This window comes from Notolabrus celidotus, chromosome 4 (genome assembly GCF_009762535.1).
Source record: "Notolabrus celidotus isolate fNotCel1 chromosome 4, fNotCel1.pri, whole genome shotgun sequence".
Lineage (NCBI taxonomy): Eukaryota > Metazoa > Chordata > Actinopteri > Labriformes > Labridae > Notolabrus > Notolabrus celidotus.
The window spans coordinates 1196652-1220511 of record NC_048275.1 but is presented as its reverse complement, the minus strand read 5'-3'; the positions used below and the strand labels follow the sequence as shown (position 1 = coordinate 1220511).

Genomic DNA, 23860 nt, shown 5'->3' with positions numbered 1-23860 from the left:
AAAAATTTGACAAAGAAAAATTTGACAAAGAAAAATTTGAAAAACATTTTGAAAAAAAAAAGTTTTGACAAACAAAAATTGAAATAAAACAAATTGACAAAAAAAAAATTGACAAAAAAAAAACTGACAAAAAAAATTTTGACAAAAAAAATTTGACAAAAAAAATTTGACAAAAAAGTTGATCCAGAGCCTGTCGAAAAAAATTATTTTCTTCAAATTTAAAATTTTGCTCCAAAAGCAGAAAAACCTGCGCCTGCGGTTATAAACATGGAAAAAGCAAAGAATGAATCAACACGTGAGAGGAGATAAGCACGAGTAGCAAAGACGTTTCAACACGGCTTTAAAATCCTTTTGAAGTCAAAAAGCCGTGATCGCAGAGATCGGCCGGTGTTCTGGTTTAAACAGCGACCCTGTTAACTGGAGACTCTCAGCCGGATGCATCCCTCACAAACGTCTTTAGACCATCATTAAATATCTGATGAGGATATTTAGAAATCTTAATAAAAACTAAACTAGTTTGCATTCCCAGGAACTCCCTCTGTGTTTCAACAGCTGTGTAAACTCCACAAACACTGACACGTTCAGCTGAAGGTCTCCAGTTTACAGGGTCACTTTTTAAACCGGAACACCGGGAGGAGAGACGCATTCACGGTGGGCTGAGAGAAGACTACTGTTACAAGCTGCTAAATCAAGAGAATCACAGCTTCTTCTTTTGAAAAGTACACACACATACAAAAAAGATAGAACAAATAAAAACTAATGAAAGAAAGAGAAATCAAGAGAATCACAGATGGAAACAACAATGACTGTGAATGGTTTTTGGAAATTTGAAAAAAAAAAAAAAAAAAAAAATCTCAAAAAAAAAATTTGAACGAAAACATTTTGAAAAGAAATTTTGAACAAAATTTTTTGAGACAAAATTTTGAGAAAATTTTTTTGAGAAAATTTTTTTGAGAAAATTTTTTTGACAAAAAATGTTTTGACAAAAAATGTTTTGACAAAAAAAATTTGACAAAAATTTGACAAAATTTTTTTTTGAGAATTTTTTTTTTTGAAAAAAAATAAAATTTGACAAAAAAAATTGACAAAAAAGTTGTGTGAGTTTGTGATGTTATTGTGGACGGAGGGCAGAATAAAAACACTGAGGTTAATCTACCAATCAGACACGTTCAGCATTACAGGCCCCGCCCCCGAAAGTCCTGGGACCTTTGAAAAGTACTACCCCCCTAGCAGGGTCTTTTTAGGGGGGAGATTATCTACCCCTGAACTAAACTTAGACCCTGGGTCCACCAGTCCAAACGCACATAGTTCACGGGTAAAGTTCCTCCGGTTGAAATGCCCCTTTACAAGATAAATAATATATGATTATGGCTGATCAGTTAGCATCTAACTTAGCTTATTAAAAAGGGATGTAAAGGGTTTCCACCTGCACTAAACTCCTCGTCTGAACCTCTGAGTGGAAGCTTGATTTTCTCAAGTTTGAAAAAGAACATTGCTCATCATGAAAGAAGAATCCTCCTTCCTTCTTGGTGGGAAGAGAATGCAACTTCATCTCCCTGATTGGCCTTATGTAGTGTTTTTCTAACTGAATATCTCCTCCTGCTGTCTTCTAAGAGTCAGATGTTTCACTCATTGTTGGAGCAGCAGTAATAAAAAGCTGTAAATTATCTGGTGATGGAGTCACAGGCGTTAAAAATGACCAGACAGAAACAATAAGTCTGGTTGTTGATGGTCTTGTTTGTGTTTGCGGCTCATAAAGAGGCGTCACTTTAATTTCAGTCTGCTTCAAAACAGCTTAACATCTCTTCACTGGAGCGTTACAGCCGAAGACCAGAGACTGTTTGGAGAATGAAGGAGCAGGAAGTACAGATATTTGATTTAAAAGTTACCAGACAAACAAACAATCTGAATATCTGTAGACTTGTGATTAAGTAGACTGTATCTGTCTTTTTAGTAACTTTGGTTTCATTTCTTCTCATGTCTGTTCACTCAGCTTCATCTTTAGTCAGCGTCCTCACTCATCTCTCTCATTTGTCACTCTCTCCTGCTGTTTGTTGCACGCCCAGGAGCCGTCCCACATGCCTCAGTAGCACTTGCTGCCTGTCAGTCACAACACATGTCCCGTCTCTGCTGTCTATGGAAGTTTGTCAGAGTAGGAAGGGAGGAGCAGTGACAGTCGCTCTTCCTCTGTAGGTTTCATCTGTAGATTATGTTACACTTTGAGTACTCTGTGCAGAATGAACCGTGTGTGTGTGTGTGAGTGAGTGTGTGTGCATGTGTTTTTCACCCCGCCCCCCCTGGAGGCCGTCCTAGCTGTCAGTCCTGCTCCGTCTGTGCGGCTTTGTGAACTGAAGCCTGTAGTGGGAGGAATTTGCTCCGGCGCTCAGCCCCGCTGAAGTCATCTGCACGGAGCAGCAGACAGAGTGGAACAAAAGCCAGAGTTCAGGGAAACACTGGAGCATGTGCTGCGGCGTGAGTGTGTGTGACACAGGCCGTCAGAGTCACACACACACTGAGCAGAGGAGGACGGGAGAGAACACTTTAACTGCTGCGGTGTTTTGAAGAAGTGATTTGTGTGTCGTGTGATGGATTCCTTCTTGGCTCCAGTCTGGGTGAGTTGACGGAGAAGTCGCTGGCCTATTTTCTTAACGGGTGGAGGTGTTAAAGTCCCTCCAGGTGGATGCAGCAGATGGTCAGTAGGTAACTGGTGCTAAGTACACTCTGCTGACCTCACCAGAGAGGGGGGAGGGAAGGGAGGAAGATAGAAAGGAAAGGACAGTAGGAAGAGAAGAAGGAGCAAAGTTGAGAAATGATTGTACTTGGAGTTGGAAAAATGTTACAGGTTGGAGCATGTTCTCCGCCTCCTACGTGATGAGGAGGGCGCCTGATTGAAGGGTGAGGAGGAGTCTGAGCAGGGGTTACACTTCTGTTTGTAAGGCTGAGAATGTGATGCCACACTGACTTGTGAAACAGACTGAAATCAGCTCTGATGCTTTTATAGGACTTGCAAAAGATTGACTGTTCAAACGCTGCATGATGTCATTGTTTGTACATTTTCCATGACTGAATATCTCCAGGAGTGATTCATTAGGAGGATAAAAGGAAGCAGGGGTGACACTTCTTAGAATTAGAAAGAAATCTTTAAAAGCATTGTCTTTATTTCACATGTTTCAAATTTAAGTCACAAGAAAAATACAGAAAACTTCTGATGGACTGAAAAACACTGACGCACTCTCTGTTTCTGAGAGCTGAGATTTGAACATGAAGGATGGCGGTCACCATATTGAAAATGCTGACTCAACCTAACTCCCAGTTGACCTAACAGGAGGCAGAGAGGGGAGGGTTAGGTGGACCTTCAGCCTCCTGGGTAACACTGACAATGTGTCTGTGTGCCCTAATGATGCCTTTATATCCTCAAAACATATGACTTCAAAACTGTCCTCCTGTAAACATGTTTATATCTGCTTTAAAGATGTCATTTTAAAGGTTGTTAATGGGGACTCCTCATAGACTGTATTAATATGGACGTAGTATCCGTGACGTCACCCATCTGTTTCTGAAGAGCTGTTTTGAGGCCAATCAGCGGCGGCAGCCATATTGCTTCTGTGGAGCCAGTGTGAGGTAAAGAGGCCATAAGCTACAGTGCTCCCACCTGTCAATCAAGTCAGCTGTGCCTCTCATTGGAAGACTCCTAATCTTAAAATCTTCAAAATTGCCCTGTTAGATAAAAAATTCACCTAGGATGTGACATGAAATTACAAAAGCAGAACAGATATAAACCAGAGACCAGCATGTGTGTCTAACATGAGTCTGGTCCTGCTGGAGGTTTCTGCCTGTTAAAGGAAGTTTGTCCTTGCCACTGTAACTTGCTAAATGCTGCAAAGTGCTCTGCTCATGGTGGATTAAGATGAGATCAGAGATTCTGCGAGCAGGTTGTTCCAAAGTCTAGGACCTAGTCTCCTTTAGATTGAAGCCTAGACTTTGGAACAGCCAGAAGGTTCCCACCCGAGGATCTAAGGCTGCGGGTCGGCTCGTAGGGTGTTAACAGTTCCTCCCCCTGTCCCCCTTACTGTAACTCTTCCAGTCCCATTAAAGTTACTAACCTTAGACCTTTCTGGAGTCCCTGAACTCCCTTGTCTCGTAGGTTCCTCTGGATCTCTGCTGCTGTGGACGTCCAGGCTCCAGCTGCTAAAACTGCTACTATCCGTCTCCCCACTATCATCTCTCTCTCTCTCTTCATCTCCCTCTATCCCTCTCTCCAACACGGTCTCAGCAGATGTGTGTCTAACATGAGTCTGGTCCTGCTGGAGGTTTCTGCCTGTTAAAGGAAGTTTGTCCTTGCCACTGTAACTTGCTAAATGCTGCAAAGTGCTCTGCTCATGGTGGATTAAGATGAGATCAGACTGAGTCCTGTCTCTGAGATGGGACTGGATCTGATCCGGTCTTGATGTTGGGTCTTTGTTAATAATAGAACATAGAGGACGGTCTAGACCTGCTCTGTTTGGAAAGAGTCTGAGGAGAACATTTGTTGGGATTTGGCGCTACATAAATATAGATTCCAGTTAAATAAGCCACGCCCCCTAATTATGCTTGAATATGCATCACCCTTCGCCTTATTATGACCCAATCATCAGTATAAACATGGATGTAGTCTCTGTGGTGTCTCACATTGGTTTCTGAGGAGGCGTTTAGAAGCCTAGTGATGGTGGGCGCCATATTGGAACTGCTGTCTTGATCTAATTTTATATGAACCGAGACACAGGCAGAGAGGTGGAGCTAAGTTGGGCTTAAAGCATCATGGCAAACAACTTCCTCAAAGTGCAAATGAATGTATAACTCTTAACCTTTATGGTGTTAAGTGAATAAAACACAGGACCTGATGCGGTTTCCTGCAGACAGCCTTAAGCAGCTACAGTTTGTGCACCTCCACGTAGCATCATTTCTCAACACCAGGGTCTGCTGACCAGAGAATACATGGATATAAATATGTCACATGAATATATCTAGAAGTCCCATGTGTGCTAACATGCATCCCTTTAAGTTCCCAACACGTAACTTGATGCAGAGGAACACAGACACACGTCCTCTGAACACAGCACACAGCTCTCTCTCTCTCTCTCTCTCTCTCTCTCTCTCTCTCTCTCTCTCTCTCTCTCTCTCTCTCTCTCTCTCTCTCTCTCTCTCTCTCTCTCTCTCTCTCTCTCAGCCTTGAACCTGTCTTGTAGTTTATTTCTCCTCCATGTTTTTAGAGTGAAAAGAAAGTAGGATGTACTATAGCCCACATTGTCCTGTAAATAGACTAGTTTCCATGGTGACTTAGGTTCATATGACTTCGCTGGCGCAAGTGGAGTGAATAATCCCACGTCTGTTATTCATTCATCCGTACTACTCTGCCTTTAGATGATAACTTCATCTGAGTAGTGGTGGAGGCAGCATGCTGTGTTTCTATGTGGGATGTGTTGGTGATGCATACAATGTGTTCTGTTCTGAGTGTGTGTGTGTGTGTGTGTGTGTGTGTGTGTGTGTGTGTGTGTGTGTGTGTAGTATGAGGTAGCTTCTGGCTGCAGGACAGAAACAGAACTCTCCTCTCTCTGTACCTTCAGCTGCTTTGGTTTAAGACTCCCTGTGTATCATCAAACACTCGCTATCTTTCACGTCCAGCTGTTCCATCGAGTTGGATACTCAGCAGACAAAGTCACTCATGTTTATTTAAATCCTCACACATGAAAAAGGAGGTTTTAAAACCTGGTTTGTAATCTGGAAACTTCCAGCTAAGTTTCAGGACTGAGCTGAGGTTGTAAAAATCTGGTTTTGCTGATGAGGTGACGTTCAGTAACGCCCTGCATGCTGCTGCAAACATCTATAAAATGAGCGCTGGACCGCCTCCAAGTGTTAATGCCAACAGTTAAAGAACACTGATGTGACTTCATGTGTTTCAGAAAGGGAGCCTGTTTCATATTGTTGCTTTCATACACTTCATTTGAGAAGAATTTGGGGAAACTCCAGCTGTTGACCTGAGTGTGTCAGCCCACATTATCTCCACATAAACGCCCCTGAATGCTCCACGCTGCTCCACTGTGCAGGTTAATCTGATGTCCTGCAGATTGGCTCCTCTCTGGTAGCCTGATTCATTCCGTCTATGCGCTCCATGGCCCGTCTGTGTCCATCTTTGGAGGCGGTCTTATGACAGATCGCTCAGACTGTGTTGTGACTTTCTATTTCCAGGCTGCATGTGCCAAGTCGGCCACAGATGCTGACATATGTATAGCTCCGGCCTCACTGAGGATTTGTAATGCAAGGACATAAAAATTCATGTATTGAAGTGTGTGTGTGTTTCCTCTGCACACACCCTCATTAAATGCTATTAGGCTGACTCCACCAGACGAAGGAAGAGGTGGAGGGTAACAAACTGGAGCTGGAGGAGTGTTTGGAAACTTCAGCTCAGCAGAGAGCCGGCCTGATGCTGGAGGTTTTTGAGTAAACTTCCCTTGATGGAGGTTTTGTGAAGCTCTGTTCTGCAGAGGAGGCTACAGGGATATTTTTAGAGCTTAACAGGAGGCATACCCCAAGTGGGGAGCAGCTGCATGGGCGTCCATGGCGTTGCCTGTCAGATTAGAGAGCCTACCACTCCTGATAAGAAGGGTCTGGATCAGGGCCAAATCCACTCCACCAGGTGGCCACTGATGACAGAGCCAGACACCCTCAGACAGACAGACAGACAGACTTCTTCACCGCAGAGGACGAGGGAAACATGGACTATGAGATGAGACTCGGTTCTGTTTCAGTTTTGTGTGTTTCAAAAGACAGAGTTTTCTTAGGATGGTGGGAGTGAGCTTTTTCTTCTTCAAGTCGCTGCTAGGTCTAGGTGACGCCGCAGAGCAGAGCGAAGCGTCTCTCTCTGCTTTGGGGTGAGTTCTTGTCACAGAGAGCGTCCTCTGAGCGGTGGTACTTGATGTTCTTGTTCCTGTCTGTGTGTTGATGTTCTGTGTTCCCTCCCCTCTGCAGGCCCTCCCTCGCTGAGCAGGCAGAGAGAGGTGACCGTGCCCCTGCCTCCCCTCCACCTCCCACCTCTGAGTCCTGCTTCCTGCCCGCCCTCCCACCTCACATACAAGACAGCACCGAGTTCCCCACTCCTCCTCCCACACCCCCGGAGAGGCACGCACTCCAGAATCTACCAACCCCACCTGCATCCCCCCCTTTACATCCTCCTCCTCCTCCAGCTCCTGCATCCCCTCCTCTACCATCTGCTACCCGCCGTGAGGACCACTTCCCCGCCTCTGCACCCTTCAGCCCTCCTCTAAGGTATGAACATGACCTCCACCTGACCGGAACACCTCACTGTTGTAAAGCTGTGACTCATATCTGAGGCGGCCTCGCTCTCATGCCTCTGCTCTGCTTTGTTTGTGAGACCTCACAGCAGCTTTGTGCTGACACTAGTCCCTTTAGCCTGCTTGATGAAAAGTAGTCATGTCCTTATCCTTTCAACCCCAGATCAGTCAAATTAGGTCATTAAACAGACATCTGGCACACTGACATACCTTTTAGAAGTGGACTCACAGAGCTCCACTTGTTCAGTCTGTTTCCTTATTTCACCTGAGAGGGATAGATCTGCATTTCAAGGTAATATGCTGGCTGTCTTGTGTTTTTTGGAAGCAGAGGTGACCATGATTAGACCCAGGAGTAAGGACGTAAGGATATATCACAAGACGGTGAAAAGTTGATCCAATTGATGGTGGATTAAAATCCATTCAACAACATTTGTATTGGGATATTTTATTTTAAACATTAGAAGGCGCTATCTGCATTTCACTCTGCTTGTTCAACAGCATTAAGTCTCTTGTGCTGATCTCTTGTCACTCACTGAGTTGAGCATCACAATATCTCCATCAGCTCCCCTCAGATCCTCCACATTCAGAGAGACAGGAGGTTACAGTCTGGAGTGTAAGACGTGTTTGTGATGGATGCAAATATAACATCTTCCAGTTTGCAATCAAGATAATGTGCAGTTACTTATAGATATACAGTTGTGCTCATAAGTTTACATACCCTGGCAGATTTTTTGGCCATTTTTCAGAGAATATAAAAGATAAGAGGAACACTTTTCTTTCACTCATGGTCAGTGGTTGGGTGAAGCCATTTATAGTCAAACAACTGTGTTTACTCTTTTTAAATCATACTGACAACAGAAACTACCCAAATGACCCTGATCAGAAGGTTACATACCCTGGTGATTTTGGAACACGCACACAAGTTGACACAAACAGGTTTGAATGGCTATTAAAGGTCACCATCCTCACCTGTGATCTGTCTGCTTGTAATCAGTGTGTGTATAAAGGGTCAGTGAGTTTCTGGGCTCCTGACAGACCCTTACATGTTTCATCCAGTGCTGCACTGATGTTTCTGGATTCTGAGTCATGGGGAAAGCAAAAGAATTGTCAAAGGATCTGCAGGAAAAGGTAACTGAACTGTATAAAACAGGATATAAAAAGATATCCAAGGACTTCAGAATGCCAATCAGCAGTGTTCAAACTTTAATTAAGAAGTGGATAATGAGGGATTCTGTTGAAACCAAACCACAGTCAGGTAGACCAACAAACATTTCAGCCACAGAAGAACCCACAAATAACTTAAGCTGAAGTACAGGACTCTCTGAAGAAAGTGGTGTGGCTGTTTGAAGAAGCACAATAAGGAAGCACTTGAAGGATAATAGGCTGCATGGTGGAGTCACCAGAAGAAAGCCATTACTACACAAATAACAACACAGGTGTTTGATAATAAATTGCTTCACCCAACCACTAACCATGAGAGCAAGAAAAGTGTTTCTCTTATCTTTCATATTCTCTGAAAAATGGCCAAGAAATCACAAATACTGCCAGGGTATGTAAACTTATGAGCACAACTGTATATGTATGAATCCAATGAAGTTCAGCTGTGATTTAAAGGAGGATAATTCTGTCTCTAAAGATGCATCTCAAAACTTTGAGTTTGTTTTGTTTAAAATGAAATGCTTCATCAGAGGAAGGCCACAGACTCAGCAGCTGCAGACTCAGACGGTGTAACCTGAGCAAAGAAGCAAAGTCATGGTTGCATATTTTCAGTCATGCATCAAGTTAACACACTGGTGCATACTGGAAACTATGAGAGCTGGTGTTGATGGAGGATACAGATGAAGAATCAGAGGAATATGTAGGAGAGTTGAACACTGACACCTCAGAGTCTGCTTCCTCATAACCACTCAGTGTTATCACCACTTCTGTGAATCTGATCTGAGTGTGTCGCAACCGAGTAACACACTGATTCTCATTCATAACACTGAGGCTGATTACACTCCAACGCTCCTCATTATTAAACCATCAGCTCACTCTTCACACGTCACATTTTACTAGAAAGGCTTGACTTTTAAAGAGGGAATGACTCAGCCACTTTCACAGAGCACTTCCACTTACCTCCAGCAGAGGGAGTTTTCCCCTCACAGAGCCCAGTGCTCATGTTGTGCAGCCAGCCTGTGTCTGCACTCTGCTGCCTGAGTGCATCCCATGGAGACACACCAGCTCTCATAGTTTCCAGTATGCAGCAGTGTGTTAACCTGATGCATGACTGAAAATATGCAACCATGACTTTGCTTCTTTGCTCAGGTTACACCGTCTGAGTCTGCAGCTGCTGAGTCCGTGGCCTTCCTGGGATCAAACCAATCACAGCTGACCCTCATCAGATTGATAATATTAAATCTATAACTACCTGTTTGTTATCTTGATTGCAAACTGTAAGATGTTAAATTTGCATCCATCACAAACCCGTGTCCACACTGTAACCTCCTGTCTCTCTGAACGCCTCCCTCTCTCAGTGAACACCAGATTTTTTATAAGGCACAGCTCGCCCAGTGTGGTTACATTATTTATGATATCTGAAAGGACTGTTTGGTCTCGTTGCACGGGAGAGGACAGTAACACTGACTGAGTGTTCTGATTGGATGATACAGCTCGTCCAGTTTGCTGGCAGACTCAGAGGCACAGTTATTTCTGCTTTCATGCGCAGACGTAACGAGAAGGTGGATCTAGTGTTTGAAAACTGAATGCAATTCAAATAACACTGAAACAGAATAATGATGTTGTAGTTCCAGAATTAAACTCAGGATGCATTTCTGATAGACTGAAAAGCCCAGCCTGCACATTTACTCAAAGCCACAAGGAGGAGTGTATGAAACCACATTCCTGGTCGTCTTATTTGATGGTTTTCAAAACTAGAACTCTCACCTGGTGACGACCTGTTGGTCTGATTTTTTTGGCTCTGCTTTGTCATTCCTGTGTTTTGAAGGAACTTCATGTGCTGTTGAATAAAAGAGCCACTTATCAGAATCAGAATCAGAAATACTTTCATTACCCCCGGGGGGAATCAGCCATTACAGTTGATCTCATACACAGTATGTAAGAAAGTCAAAATATTAATAGAAAGAAGGAATAATACAAATTATAGATAAATATGAATAAAATAAAATAAAATAAAACAGTATAGAATAATAAAAATAATAAGAATAATAAAAAATAGAATAAATAAAATAAATAAAATAAAATAAAAAAATAAAATAAATAAATAAAATAAATAAAATAAATAAAATAAATAAAATAAAATAAATAAAATAAAATAAATAAAATAAAATAAATAAAATAAAATAAAATACATATAAAATATAAGATAAAATAAGATAAAATACATAGAATAAATAAAATAAAATAAAATCTAAAAAAACAGAAAACAGAATAGAATAGAATAATAATAATAATAAAGTATGTACTGAAGGCAAGGCAGCTTTATTTGTATAGTGCATTTCATACATGAAGGCAACTCAATGTGCTTTACATTAACACATTAAAAGCATTGGAAACATTCAGACAAGCATAAAAGAACATAATTAAAATGACAAATATAATAAAACAGAAAAGAAAAGGAACATTAGAAATATTTTAAAAATAAAATTAAGATTGCATTTAAAGTGAGTTAGAATAATCTAAGATAGGAAGGCAGTGGTAAATAAAAAGGTCTTAGTCTTTGATTTAAAGAGGTGAGAGTTGGAGCAGACCTGCAGCTTTCAGGGAGTGTGTTCAGATATGTGGAGCAGAATGACTAAACGCTGCTTCACCATGTGCAGAATAGTTAGAATTAACTATGTTCCTAAGCGCTGAGAATGAAGGAGATAATTATCTTCTTTACTAGCTGATGTGTTTTCATCGCCTCACATCTTTAAGGCAAGCTTTCTTTTTAAAATTAACATTTATTCAAAATATTGAATGAGTTGAGTGACTCCCAAACATTTAATACAAACATTTCCTGCAGTGAAAACCTCCCTGAGTGCATGTCTGGATTCCCTTGAAAACACAGATTTAATCAGCTGCTTGTGTCTACTTTAGAATTCTTTCAGCGCTGTGTTTCTGGAGCTGCAGGATTTTAACAGCCGGTCCTCCTCTGGGTTGATCAGACGGTTATCTCTCTTTTCTCTGTCCATCTTTCCTCTCTATTTTAATCAAGTGTATCTCCCTGGTTAGACACACCTGCCACTGTAGAGCTTTTAATGTGCTAAATAAATGTACATGAGTGTGATCCACTTTTTCAGACAGTGACCCAGCAAAGGTCTAAGTAGGACTGAAATGTAGCATCAGGGAAAATGTGCAGGTTGATGCTGTTGGTCAGATTTCCCTGCACCAAAAGCAACATGCATACTCTCCCACAGAGAGAAGAAATGCAGCTGAATAAAACATGTTTGAGAAGTGCTGCTGTACATGCAGACAGATGAAGTCTGATCTTCAGACACCGCCTGAAGACACTGATCCCACGAGTGATTGTTTATGAGAGCAATGCAGCTTTGTCTTCCCGTATGAGAAGCAAAGCTCCAGACTCCTCCCTTCCTGATCCATTCTGGAGGAGCTTCTTCATTTGGTCTGACAACACACAGAATGCATTTAAATATTTCCACCTCAGGGCGTTCTCAGCCTTTTAATACACAAACAGCAAAGATGAGTTCCATAAAGCTGCAGTCAGAGGCCTGTTTGATCAGGGAGGTTTGATCTGCAGCTGTGGAATCATCAGTTTCAGGTTTACTGTAATATCTTAATGTGTGTGAGCAGCTTTTTTAATCGTGCAGTTTGATCACCTGCTCAGTCAGCATCCAAAGAAGGGGTTTAACTTCGTCTGTGGTCCCTCCTGAACTTTTATTCAGATGATCTTTGATGTTTATCTTTAATCTTTGATTCTCTGCATCTGTCTTTCTGTGGTCCTGACTTCTCCACAGATTACTTTTGACATCCAGCTAAATGATGCAGAGAGGATGAAACTCTTTGCACAAAGTAGAAATGTTCACCGAGGATGTCTGTTCTGCAGAAACAGTCTCAGGAAATTTATCTCACTGCTGATGTTTTATGAGAAAACGCAGCCAAGTGTGACGATAGCAGTTTTTGTTTTATTACAAACTCCAGTATAGAGCTGCGTCTTCACACCGCCTTAAATAAGCACTTCAGTAATTAACTTCTGAGCTCATCAGAAGCTCTCTTTCATAAACCATTCCCTTCAATAGGCTGCAAAAAGTCTTTCTATTTGCTCCACTGTTATCACCTGTTCTGCCTTTTTGTGGTGATTGAATTGTGTTTCTTTCTTTTTACATGTTATTTGAGTTTTTAGGAGGCATGAGGTTCATTCTCCTTTTAATATTTCAGCCTGTTGCAACATTTGAGGCTGTGCTTTTAATTTAAGGTGCTTGATAAACACAACCCACATTACCCTTCAACACTTCTGAAACTTCTTACTCATCACAGTCATTATTTATTCATTCATTTATTTATTTATTTATTTATTTATTTATTTATTTATTTACTTATTTATGTATTTATTCATTTATTTATTCATTTATTCATTTATTTATTCATTTATTTATTTATTTATTCATTTATTTATTTATTCATTTATTTATTTATTTTATTTATTTATTCATTTATTCATTTATTTATTTATTTATTTATTTATTCATTTATTTATTCATTTATTTATTTATTTATTCATTTATTTATTCATTTATTTATTCATTTATTTATTCATTTATTCATTTATTTATTTATTTATTTATTTATTTTATTTATTTATTCATTTATTTATTTATTTATTTATTCATTTATTCATTTATTTATTTATTTATTTATTTTATTTATTTATTCATTTATTCATTTATTCATTTATTCATTTATTTTATTTATTTATTCATTTATTTATTTATTTATTTATTCATTTATTTATTCATTTATTCATTTATTCATTTATTTTATTTTATTTTATTTTATTTATTTAAAAAAATTTGCCATCATGATAGGACAGCTGACAAGAGACCGGAAATATGGGGGGTAGAGGGGGTCCAGAGTTTGTATTTTTCTTCTGGGGCCACCTTTTAAATTAAAGCTCCTGTAAGGAACTTTCTGTGTGTGTTGATTTTGGCGCCCCCTGTGGACAAAGAGAAACTCCCTCTTTCTTTGCAGGTCTTGACCTCTACATGTGTTAGTAGTGTTTTCTGACAAAAAGCACCTTGCAAACAGATCCCTCACTTTGAGTGTTTGCTGTGGAAAGAATAAGAAAAGCTGCTTCCTTATTCTGCCGTCAGTCAGCTGGTCTGACACCTACCCCCTCACAGAGGTTACAGAGATTAAAATGACAATATATAATTTAATAATCTTGCTGCAGATGATCTTATTTGTTTTTTAAGTGATTAAACTGCAACATCTTTAATTTCAGTATGTTTTCTAACCAGATTAAATCTCCTCACAGGAGCTTTAAGCTGCAATCCAAGCCTCTGAAGCCATTGTGCATCTTCACAGTCCGTTTAAAAGCATGAACTATTTAATTAAGCATGCTTTGTAAGCATTAATGTAAGATATATGATGTGACTGAAGCCTCATGTGATGAATATGTTTAAAGGACTAAAACAGTAATTCATAAAACAGAGAATAGCCGAGCAGAAGAGGAGGCTATCACGTTCACGCTCTGCAGCCTACACACGAGCAGCGTTGGTGAGTGACCCTGATTCCTCTTGAGCGCCGTTATGAATCTTTAAGTAAACTGCCACAGCCATATCTTCCAGTTCCTGAGCTTTGTTGAATTTTTCATTTCTTCATTTTCCTCACAGCCTCCAGCTGAAACAGGAGAGCAGAGCCTGACTCTTAAACACTGAGAGGATGTTTACTTCAGACATTCAGCACAATAGGAAGTTCACGTACACGCCCTTTACTGCCCTACATACACATTTGAACTCAAAACGGGGGTCTGCATGGCGTTAGGGATCAATATTTTTGCGTTAGCCGGGGTCTGTGAGTGGGCTGGACTTTAACATCTCCCCTCAGGCTGGGAAGCATCGACCACCAGGCCCAGCAGGGACTGGAATCCCATCGATATTCAACAGATAATGGACTCCACGTTTACATGCAAACACTCCTCTTTTTGAATCTGGTGTCAGGCGGGACAGGAACACTGGGTGTCTCTGTCCTTTGTTCAGTCTGTCTTTTCAGTCCACAGGTTTTCAGGTAAGAGATCCGACACCTGAGACCTGCAGACCTGTGTGAATACAAGCGCTGCGGGCTGGTTCTTGTTATTGTTGTGAGCCCTCCTTTCCTCACTTTCCCATGAGCGCACAATAGATTTATTCCTCTCACATTTCCAACGCCTCACTTTCCCGTTGCTCCCTGACAATCAATGCAGAATTTGTAAGACCAGTTTCCTGCTCCTGTGTCCATCCCACAGGACACTTTCACTGTGTCCCATGCAGCGAGACAGAATATCATCATTACTCCCGTCGCTGACTTTGATGCAACTCAAGGTTTGATGAGAGTGCCAGTAAATTAGATCAGCAGCTCAGCCTGCTGCCCGGGGATCCAACCGAGGCTGCATTCATTAAGAAATGTGGACGCTCTCATGTCAGGAAGCATATGTCCCTGTCTCTGGAGCTGAGAATGACACGTCGGGACGATGATTTCATTTGATTTTATTATTTTGGGAAGCACAAATAATGAGCCGAGCCCAGAACAGGCTCATAGATTACAACTGCAGTTAGGGAAAGAAACCTCCAAGCTCTAAAGACAGCAAACAAATATTAAACCACAGATCAGTCATCATCTGTGTGCAGATACATTTACAGGATCACATTTAACAGAGATGATCTGAACTCATGATGAATACTCTGTTAGAATATAACTTGTTGCATGGAAGAAAGCCTCAACTAGAAGGTGTTTAAAAAGCAGATGATAGAAGAATTATTAGAAATCATCCTTTAGCATTTTTAAACACACATTCAGACTCATGTAAGGACTTGTGTCGAGGTCAGATGTTGATAGTTTGAAGACGAGAGGGAGAGCAAAGCTGGAAGGAGAGCTTTGTTGAGACATGAGGTGATGCATTTATCTGAGTGAAGTTGTATTCATTATGTTGTTATATGTTAAAGGATCTTAAAAAATAAATGCATGAATAAAATTGAATAAAATGTAAATACTCCTATGAGCATGAAAACCTCAATTTATAATAAATCACAGTGCAGCATGTGAAGGCTGTGAGCAGAGGAGTTCATGTGCAACACATCGGCACATCAAGGATCAGTAAAAAGGTGGACTCTGCTAGTTTCTTATTCACATTAAAGGAAAAGAAAGATTTGTTTCTATCATGAAATTCAAGTAGAACCCTCAGCTTTCAGTAACATATTTAACATGTGCCTTAAAAATCAACTTCACACTCTGGATCTCTAAAAAAATAGATACCAACTCAGATTTTCACCTTCTTTTCTGACAGTTTTCTTGTTTTCACTGTTCCAGTGATATTAAAATCATGAGTTAAGTTTAATCTGCTTTAAACAAGTTGTGGTTGATAAAGCTGATCTTATATTAAATCAGGAAGATTTGATCTAGCTTGTGCAGGTTAAAGATAAATAGACATCATCAGCATAGAAATGAAGTTTGGGAATAAGAGTGGGCCCAGAGCTGAACCTTGAGGTACACCGTTATGTATCTGTGCAGCTGAACACTTCAGACTCCTTGTTAAGTTTGTGATAATGTAAAGATCAGAGAGAGTTTGGATATATGTGTCATTTTGGTCAAAGCTGGATATAATTCAACCTCTTACAGAAGACCAGAGGGATGGAAAACAACAGAAAAAGAGGGTAAAATGATAAAAGACAAACATAAAAATACTTCAATATAAAATAAAATAAATTCAGTAAAATTAATAAAATAGTCCGAGTATAAAGCTGAATTAAAAATCAGCTAATGTTTAAAAGATCAGAAAAATACAGGAAATAAATAGATAATTAAATGTTAGAATAATAATTATTATAATAATGAAAATACTCCAAATTAAAAGCCAGATTAAAAAAAGCAAAATCTTAAATTGAGTTGAATTAAAGGCACTATGAGGAGTTTTTAACCAGCTGAGAAACAGACTGAAACCGACACTGATGCCTCTTTATGACCTTCAAAAGCAAACAAAACCATAAACAACAACACTGATCCCTTCTGTGTTGTCATTTTGAATACCTTAAACCACTCAGAGGGGGTCGGTGTCAGACCACATGATTGACATTTGACTTTAGAAACATCCTTTGTTGGCTGTTTTCATGGCAAATAATCACATAGAGTGATAACTCTGTCTGTTAAAAGACATTAAGGTGAGTTTTTGTTGAAAACACTACTTTTGCTTGTACAGAACAAGAGATAAGAGGTATCACTTTGGCCACAAGGGGGCGCCAAAATTGATATAAATCAAAAGTTCCTCACAGCAGCTTTAAGGAATTTATCTCTTCAACTGTTTTGCAGCATGATTTATTATTATTATGCGTTTACTGTAATTTAGCCTCCTCACTCTGAAGCTCTGTAGCCAACTGATAATTTTAACTAAAGAAAAACTCTGTCACGTTTTTTTTTCCTGACATATTAAGAGAACAGCTCCAGGTTTACAGTTCCAACATTCTCCCTGGACTGATCCATCATGTCTCTCTGAGTCAGAGCAAACGTTTCAATGCCTAAAAAACAGAATGAATCTGTTTGGAAGTCTGCAGTTCTTGGATTAAGCTAACATCATGTAAATAGATGCACTGTGTGTGTAACGCAACATATCTTCTCTGTGTGCAGCCTCAGAGTCACTGTGAGCTGCTTGAATGAAAGAGGATAATAGGGTCAGAGTTGAATAATGCACACATAGTTTCCCAGAGTCTTTTGTTTACCTCAGGCATCACTCTGGTTGGCCACGCTGAGTGCTGGAAGCTTCCATTGTGTGAAAAGGAGGCACAGAAATGACATTTTCAGTATGTGATTGGACTGGGGGGTGAGAGGGGGTGAGGGAGAGAGAGGGGGGATCCTTGCAGGAAAAAGGCAGAGAGGAGAGGAGAGGTACGGTTAGGGAGGGAGGCTGACAGGCTGCAGGAGGAAACGTCTGTATGTGGAACGCTGTCGTATCGGGGGTCTGCTTTTGTTTGGGTCTCCTGCATAGTGGCGAGGAAAAGCTGCTTGTCTTTTTAAAGGCGCAGGAGGCTGGAGTCAGGGGAGAGAGTGGAGGAGAGAGAGGGGGGAGGAGGCAGGAGGAGAGCAGCAACACAGCTCAGCGATATCAGAGAGGAGGAACCTCACACTCGTGCACGGCAGCAAGAAAGCAGGATTCTTTTTTTCCTCCTGTTTGTTTTGGATTATTCTCTTTGTGACGTTTTTGTTCTCTGAGGGTTTCTGAGACGTTTCATCACCTCATGAGACGCAGGAATATTCCCGGTCTGCAGAGGAGCAGAGGCTGAGGGATGCAGTGCATAAAGTCAGGAGCCCTTAATCATCCACCGCTCTGCTCCTGATGTGAGCAGGACTCGCTCATCCTCTGCACTGCAGCACAGAAAGCTCAGCCGCCGCCGCTCGCCTCCTCTGACACAGGCTGAGGAACCGAGAGAACGAGAGGGAGAGAAGGTGTTTTCAGGGTGGGAGCAGGTGGATGTGGAGGGTGGCTGGAGAACAGCAGCAGGCAGGGGGGGAAGGGGGGGCAGAGCTAGCCGAGGATGGGAGCCAACGAGTCCATGGAGCTAGGACAGACCCCCTGTCCCTCCCAAGAACACATGTGAGTGTAACTTAATGTCAAATCCTCCTCAGAGGGGTGACACACCAAATCTAAAAGCAGAAGAAAATCAAAGATCTCTTTGTGTGGAGGCTGAGAGTCTGCCTGCTCCTGCTTTGTTGTTATATGTAGATCTCATTTATTCATGGCTTTAATCCACTTAAGATGAAATGCACATCTTCATTGTTGGTTGGGATGTTTACGATACAGACTGCAGTCATCTTTGTGTCAGTGTAAGGGTTTGCATGCTGCCTCTGGTGGTTTCCAGTGTCTCCAGGTGAAGCATCCTCTGAGAGACGTTGTTTTCTGTCACCTCCCTGAGTTTTCATGCTTTCTTGTTCCTCATGTCATAAATCCTTTCGTGCATTCTGCTTTCATACCTTTTAAAATCCGTGCCACCCACCGAGCACGTTATCCTTGTTGTTGTTGCCTTTGTGATGTAAATAAGAAGGAGAGAATCAGCGCATGTGCACAGACACGTGGGCCTCATTGTGCCGCGATCACCGTACACTACGTCTGAGATGGAACATCACAGAGCTTCAGTGGAGCCAGGATAAGGGAAGGAGTGCAGAGGATGCCGCTGGGAGGCTGGTGGGGTGATGTTTTTGTTCTGCGTGAAGGAGGACGTGACGGCCGCGGTGGGAGCTGGAGGTGGTGACGACGTGGAAATAGAACACGCCGTGTGAGGCTGAGAGAAGAAGATGAAGCTAGAGTCAGAGAGAGAGGGAGAGAGACGGAGCGAGAGTGCTCTACTTTGCTGTGTTTTATTTATATCTCAGACACACTACTGCACAGGGGAGCAGGGACCTGGGGAGGAACAGAGGAGGGAGGAGGGAGGGAGGTGTAATGAATGATTCAGAGCATCATACGGTCATATTTTTAACATAAAGCTCTATTAATGTCCGGGCACAGAAGACATTGATGGAAACAGCAGCTGCAGAGCTCAGAGCGTCTCTGCTGGAGGTTGTGTAAGCTGTTTGGATACAGGTGTGCAGATAGAGCTGGAGCAGAGTGCCGCCACCTGAACCATCACTAACAAGGCTTTTACTGAAGCACTCACAGAGCGCCACACGGCTCAAATGTTCATCTCTTACCAAGTCTTAATCAGTGCAGGTTGTGTTGCCGTCTCTCGGACCCTCCTGGTTAATCTGCAGTAATCTGAGTGAGCCTGGTGTCTGACCCTCTGATGTTTCACCCCCTCCTCTCTGCTGCTCTGACTCCTGGACCTGACCTGTTGTTGTTTAATGTGCCATCTGCCTGCAGTTAAAGTCTCAGATTAGACTGGATGAGGTATTACACGTAACAGATTATCTTAGTCTGACACTCTTTCCGTCCTCGGTTGGCTCCTTTGTTTTCTGTTTTGGATTTCCTAGACAAAGGGACACCCGGCTTTCTGCTGATTGAACTTGACGTCAGTCTGGGTCGAGATGAGAAGCTGAAACTGTGTCACATCTGCTCTGAAGGTGCAGCCTGATTCTCTGTAACTCTCCTGCAGGTCAGGTGTTAGACTCCCAGGACAGAGCAGCCTCTACAAACCTCTCGTTGTTGCTCCCTGCTCTCCACTTCACGTCGTGTTAAACTGGAGAGGCTCTTGTGAAATGAAAAAAGGTTTCTGTGGTATTTCAGAGAGTACAGTGTGTATGATGTAATACTTCACAATAATTCATCAGAGGCAGAGAAGAACAGGAGCTCCCTCTGTTGGTCTGTTTGATTCTGCAGTGATGAACAAAGTGATGAGAGCAGAGGATGAACTGAACAGTCAAGGAAACTACTTTCATGATAAGATGACTGTCTTTGGGAGATAAAATATCAAATTTTATAATCTCCTCACTGTAATAATTTCAGACTTTTAGATGCATACCTTTTTACAAGCATGTAAATATGAAAGACAGACGAAGGCATCTACAAAACACTTTGCTCCATTGCAAGTTATAACTGCCTTGATTTCCAGAGATGCATGCAATAAGGCTGATACCGTCCCACAAGGAGAAGCCTCATCATCAAATATATTTCAGTTTAAGATGAGATCCAAATGCAACCCAAAAAAAAGTAATTTTGCAACAAAATATTTTTATACAACCATCCGTTTGACGAAGTAGACGGACTGAAGTTAAGGAAAAACCTGGCTGTGTTTTATTCTACTTGGAACAGGAGGAGTGTTGCTCCATATGTGTGCTTGCATCTCAATTTCTATGTTCCCTTTTCTTAAAAGCAAATTATTCTTGTGTTATTGCAATCATGCATTTAAGAGCACATTTGTCACGTGAAAAATAAGGAAGAGGATCCGAGTGCAGACTTCATATCAATAAATAAAAAAATGATTTTAATAAACAAAAACTTCCTTTATACAAAACCACAGGAAACACAGCAATCACAGGAGTACTGGTGCTGACATCACACATCACACATGACACATGACACATGACACATCACACATCACACATCACACATGAACCGACACAGAAGGGAGGAAACAGGCTGTTTTCAAAACCGCCTAATATACCAGCAGTACGTACTGATTTGGCCAGAATTCATGCTGCGCTACAAGAAGCCATCCATCACCTGTGTTTGTTTCCATCCAGGTAGTAGAGCTTTAGAGCGTTATGGCAGCAGACATTAAAGGTGACATATCATGCAAAATTGACTTTTTAATGGTTCTTTACCTGAAATCTGTGTCCCTGTCTACAAACCCCCCGAGAATGAAAAGAATCCATTCTGCCCCTGTTCTGATTTCTCCACCTTTCTGTAAATGTGTGCTGAAACCAGCCGTTTCAGACTTCCGTGTTTTTGTTACGTAACAACAATATCCGGTCTGTAACAGGAAGTCAGAGCTCGGAGCTTGTTCAGCCCATAGACTGTATAAAATACAACTCAACCCCTCCTCCGTTTTTCATTCCCTGCACACATGTGTGCTAACAAGGAGCTTAGGAGGGAGGCATGCTAGTTGTAGGCTGTCTTAATAAACACAGAGGTCGCTTTGACTCCCCACGTCTGCAGATTTGAAGATCTAGTGGATGATTTTTATTTGTCATGGAAAAGTGCTAGCGCTAGTTAGCATAGCCACATAGCTACATGTTGGTAGCTGTGTACCAAGACACACGTCGACATGCTGACAAATAAAACAACAAGAAACACTAAATCTGTGACCAATGGTTCAGAAAGGTCCTGCTGCAGGCGCCTCTCCGTCAGGATCAGATTCTGGATCAGATTCAGAGGGTTGAAGTAACGCGGGTCTGTGAGCAGCCGTGTATATTCAGCCAACATGTAAACATTAGATCAACGTGCTGGACAGCCGAGGCCACACCCACTCCATGAGGGGGCGTGGTCAGAGAGAAAACAGAGTATTCTGAGGACTGCTGAAGAAGAGGGTTTTTCAGGCAGACCAGAATCTGATTTTAAAGTGTTTTTTTGAGCAGAAACTTTAAAGACATGTTTTGGGAACCTCTTAGACCAATATATGTTGATGAAAAAAGCGTGATATGTCACCTTTAAACCTAGCTGCAGCCACAGCTAGTGGTGAGTGGCTGCGTTACAGCGTATTGCACATATGACTGGAATTACACATCTAAAACTTAATTTTGTGATGCAAATTTAGCATTTCACTATAATATTATTTTTCTTAATGTTGTCAAAAGGAAAAACTAAGCTGCTGTGTTTCTTTTTCCTTTATGTCTGGAAGACAGGCCGTTGATTCTTGAATGTCCAAATCACAAATCACAAATCACAAATCACAAATCTACCTGATACAAAAAAATGTGTCCCATCTGAGAGGGAAAGGTTTGCTGAATGAGGAGGAGATAAGAAAGGGATGATGAACTGAGGTGATGGAGGAAGAGGTGAGGGATTTAAAGGTACAGGAGGAGGAAAGTGGAGAGAGGAGGATGACGGTTGAGTCGGTGCAGAGAAGGTGTAACGCGTGAAAAGATGGAGGGAACACGTAGCATCAGATCCATTGAGGCTAATCACACAGCTGCTGAGAGACCAGCCTGCCTCCATTCATCCCTCCCATCAGCTCTCGTCCAATCACAGATGCCTCCTCATCCCTCCTTGAAAGCACAGATGAGAATTGTCTTTTTAAGCAGCTATCATTTTGAATCTTGTGTCTTTGAAAGTGAAGCTGAGAAAAGGTCAGATAGACGGTGTTTGCTGTACGTGTCGGTGCAGCCCAGTTTCCACCCCTTCCCCCCCGGGGGGGAGGTTTTGTGATGGCTCTTCCTCCAGCTCTGTGAAAGCTGTTTTAGACAGGCTGAGTTTGATTCGGCTGAGAGCACAGACACGTCTGGCTGTCTGAATCGCAGCTTCCTCCTGCTGCACGCTGCAGAGTCTCTGTCTCCAGGCAGTCCTCACAGCCTGCGAGACGATGCTATTAACTGCTGCTCTCTTTGTTTCTATCCGCCCCTCGGATCCTGACTGCTCACCCACACGCTGTCTTCCCTCTTTCTAGGTTTAGTCTGTATCTAGGTAACATGAAATCTGCCCGGGGTGCGACCACTATTGGAGAGTAGAAGTGTTAACAAAGGAAAGGCAGTGCAGTATCTCTGTTTCCCTTTATGTCTCTCCTGTATCATAAACCACATCACTCTGGACCTTGTTGGATGGGAAAGCCTCAGTTGTGTGTTTGTGTTGGACTGTGTGCATCCATCGTAGTGGAACATATGGCAAGGGGAGCAGCCTCCTGTTACCATAGCAACACACTGTTTGCAGTCACATGATGGATGTCCTCTGCAGGGACATAAACGGGGCGCTGAAATGAGCCCTAATTACCTTATTGTTTCATTGTTCTCAGTTTAATCACCATTTATGGTCAAATTAGCTTCTTTTTTTTACACGTCCGATTTGAATCTCTGGGGAGTTTAATCTCTCACAGAGGAGCGGTCTCTTTATTTCTACTGCAGATTACATAGAGAGGATAAACAAAGCACATTAAGGCCTTTAAAAATCATGTTTTTAGACATTTTTATGCCTTAAATATGAAATAACAGTGAAAAATGGGCAAATTTTGTTCTGCAATTAATTTAAAAAAATCTTTAATGTAAAACAGAAACCAAACTCTCAATTTATTATTAATTTTTTTGATTTCCAAAGGATTTAAGATGACTTGGGGATTCATTGTATCATAAGTTAGCATTACTATTAATTTAAAATATTGGTTTCTTTGTGGGAAACCTTTTCTATTAGAAATGAAAAATATTCCTAAGTTGATCAGTCCAAAAGAAAAAAGCTAAATTCACCTGTGAGTAAAATGTGTAAGCTGTTAGCATCAGTGTGCATCATCTATAAAAGCACCTTCAGTACCACGGTGTTAAAGCTCCTGTAAATAACGTTCAGTTTTGGGTTGATTTTGGCGCCCCCTGTGGTCAGAATCAGAATCAGCTTTATTGGCCAGGTATGCTTTAACACACAAGGAATTTGACTTTGGTAAACTGTGCTCTCTTTGTACAAGACATAAGAATAAGACCTACAAATAAAATATGAATATTATAATAATATCAACTAGAAACACAAAAAAGAACAACAAAGAGGCATGACTGATATGTGCAGGCTGAAATAATATGATAGTAGTGCAGTGGTGAGTAGAGCTCTTTGCAGATTTTTTATAGTATACCAAAGTGCTGCACAGTGAGTTTAAATAAGTGAGAAAAACAAACAGAACAGAAATAAATCAAATATAATAAAATAAAAGAATCATAAAAAACACAGAAGACACTTTAAAAAAAACACTTAGAAACACACAAGTCAGAACAAAACAAGATAAAAG

General features: G+C 41.3%; 1 protein-coding gene across 1 annotated transcript in view; it reads left to right on the top strand.

Annotated features, from left to right (window-relative positions):
* The first annotated feature begins 6676 nt into the window (after positions 1-6676).
* The window catches only part of tacc2 (transforming, acidic coiled-coil containing protein 2), a 45208-nt gene continuing 28024 nt past the window's right edge, over positions 6677-23860 (top strand). Inside the window, exons 1-2 of the mRNA XM_034682271.1 lie at positions 6677-6908; positions 7006-7302. Coding sequence (XP_034538162.1) covers positions 6820-6908; positions 7006-7302 — 386 coding nt within the window. The 5' untranslated portion in view covers positions 6677-6819. The remainder of the gene's footprint in view (positions 6909-7005; positions 7303-23860) is intronic.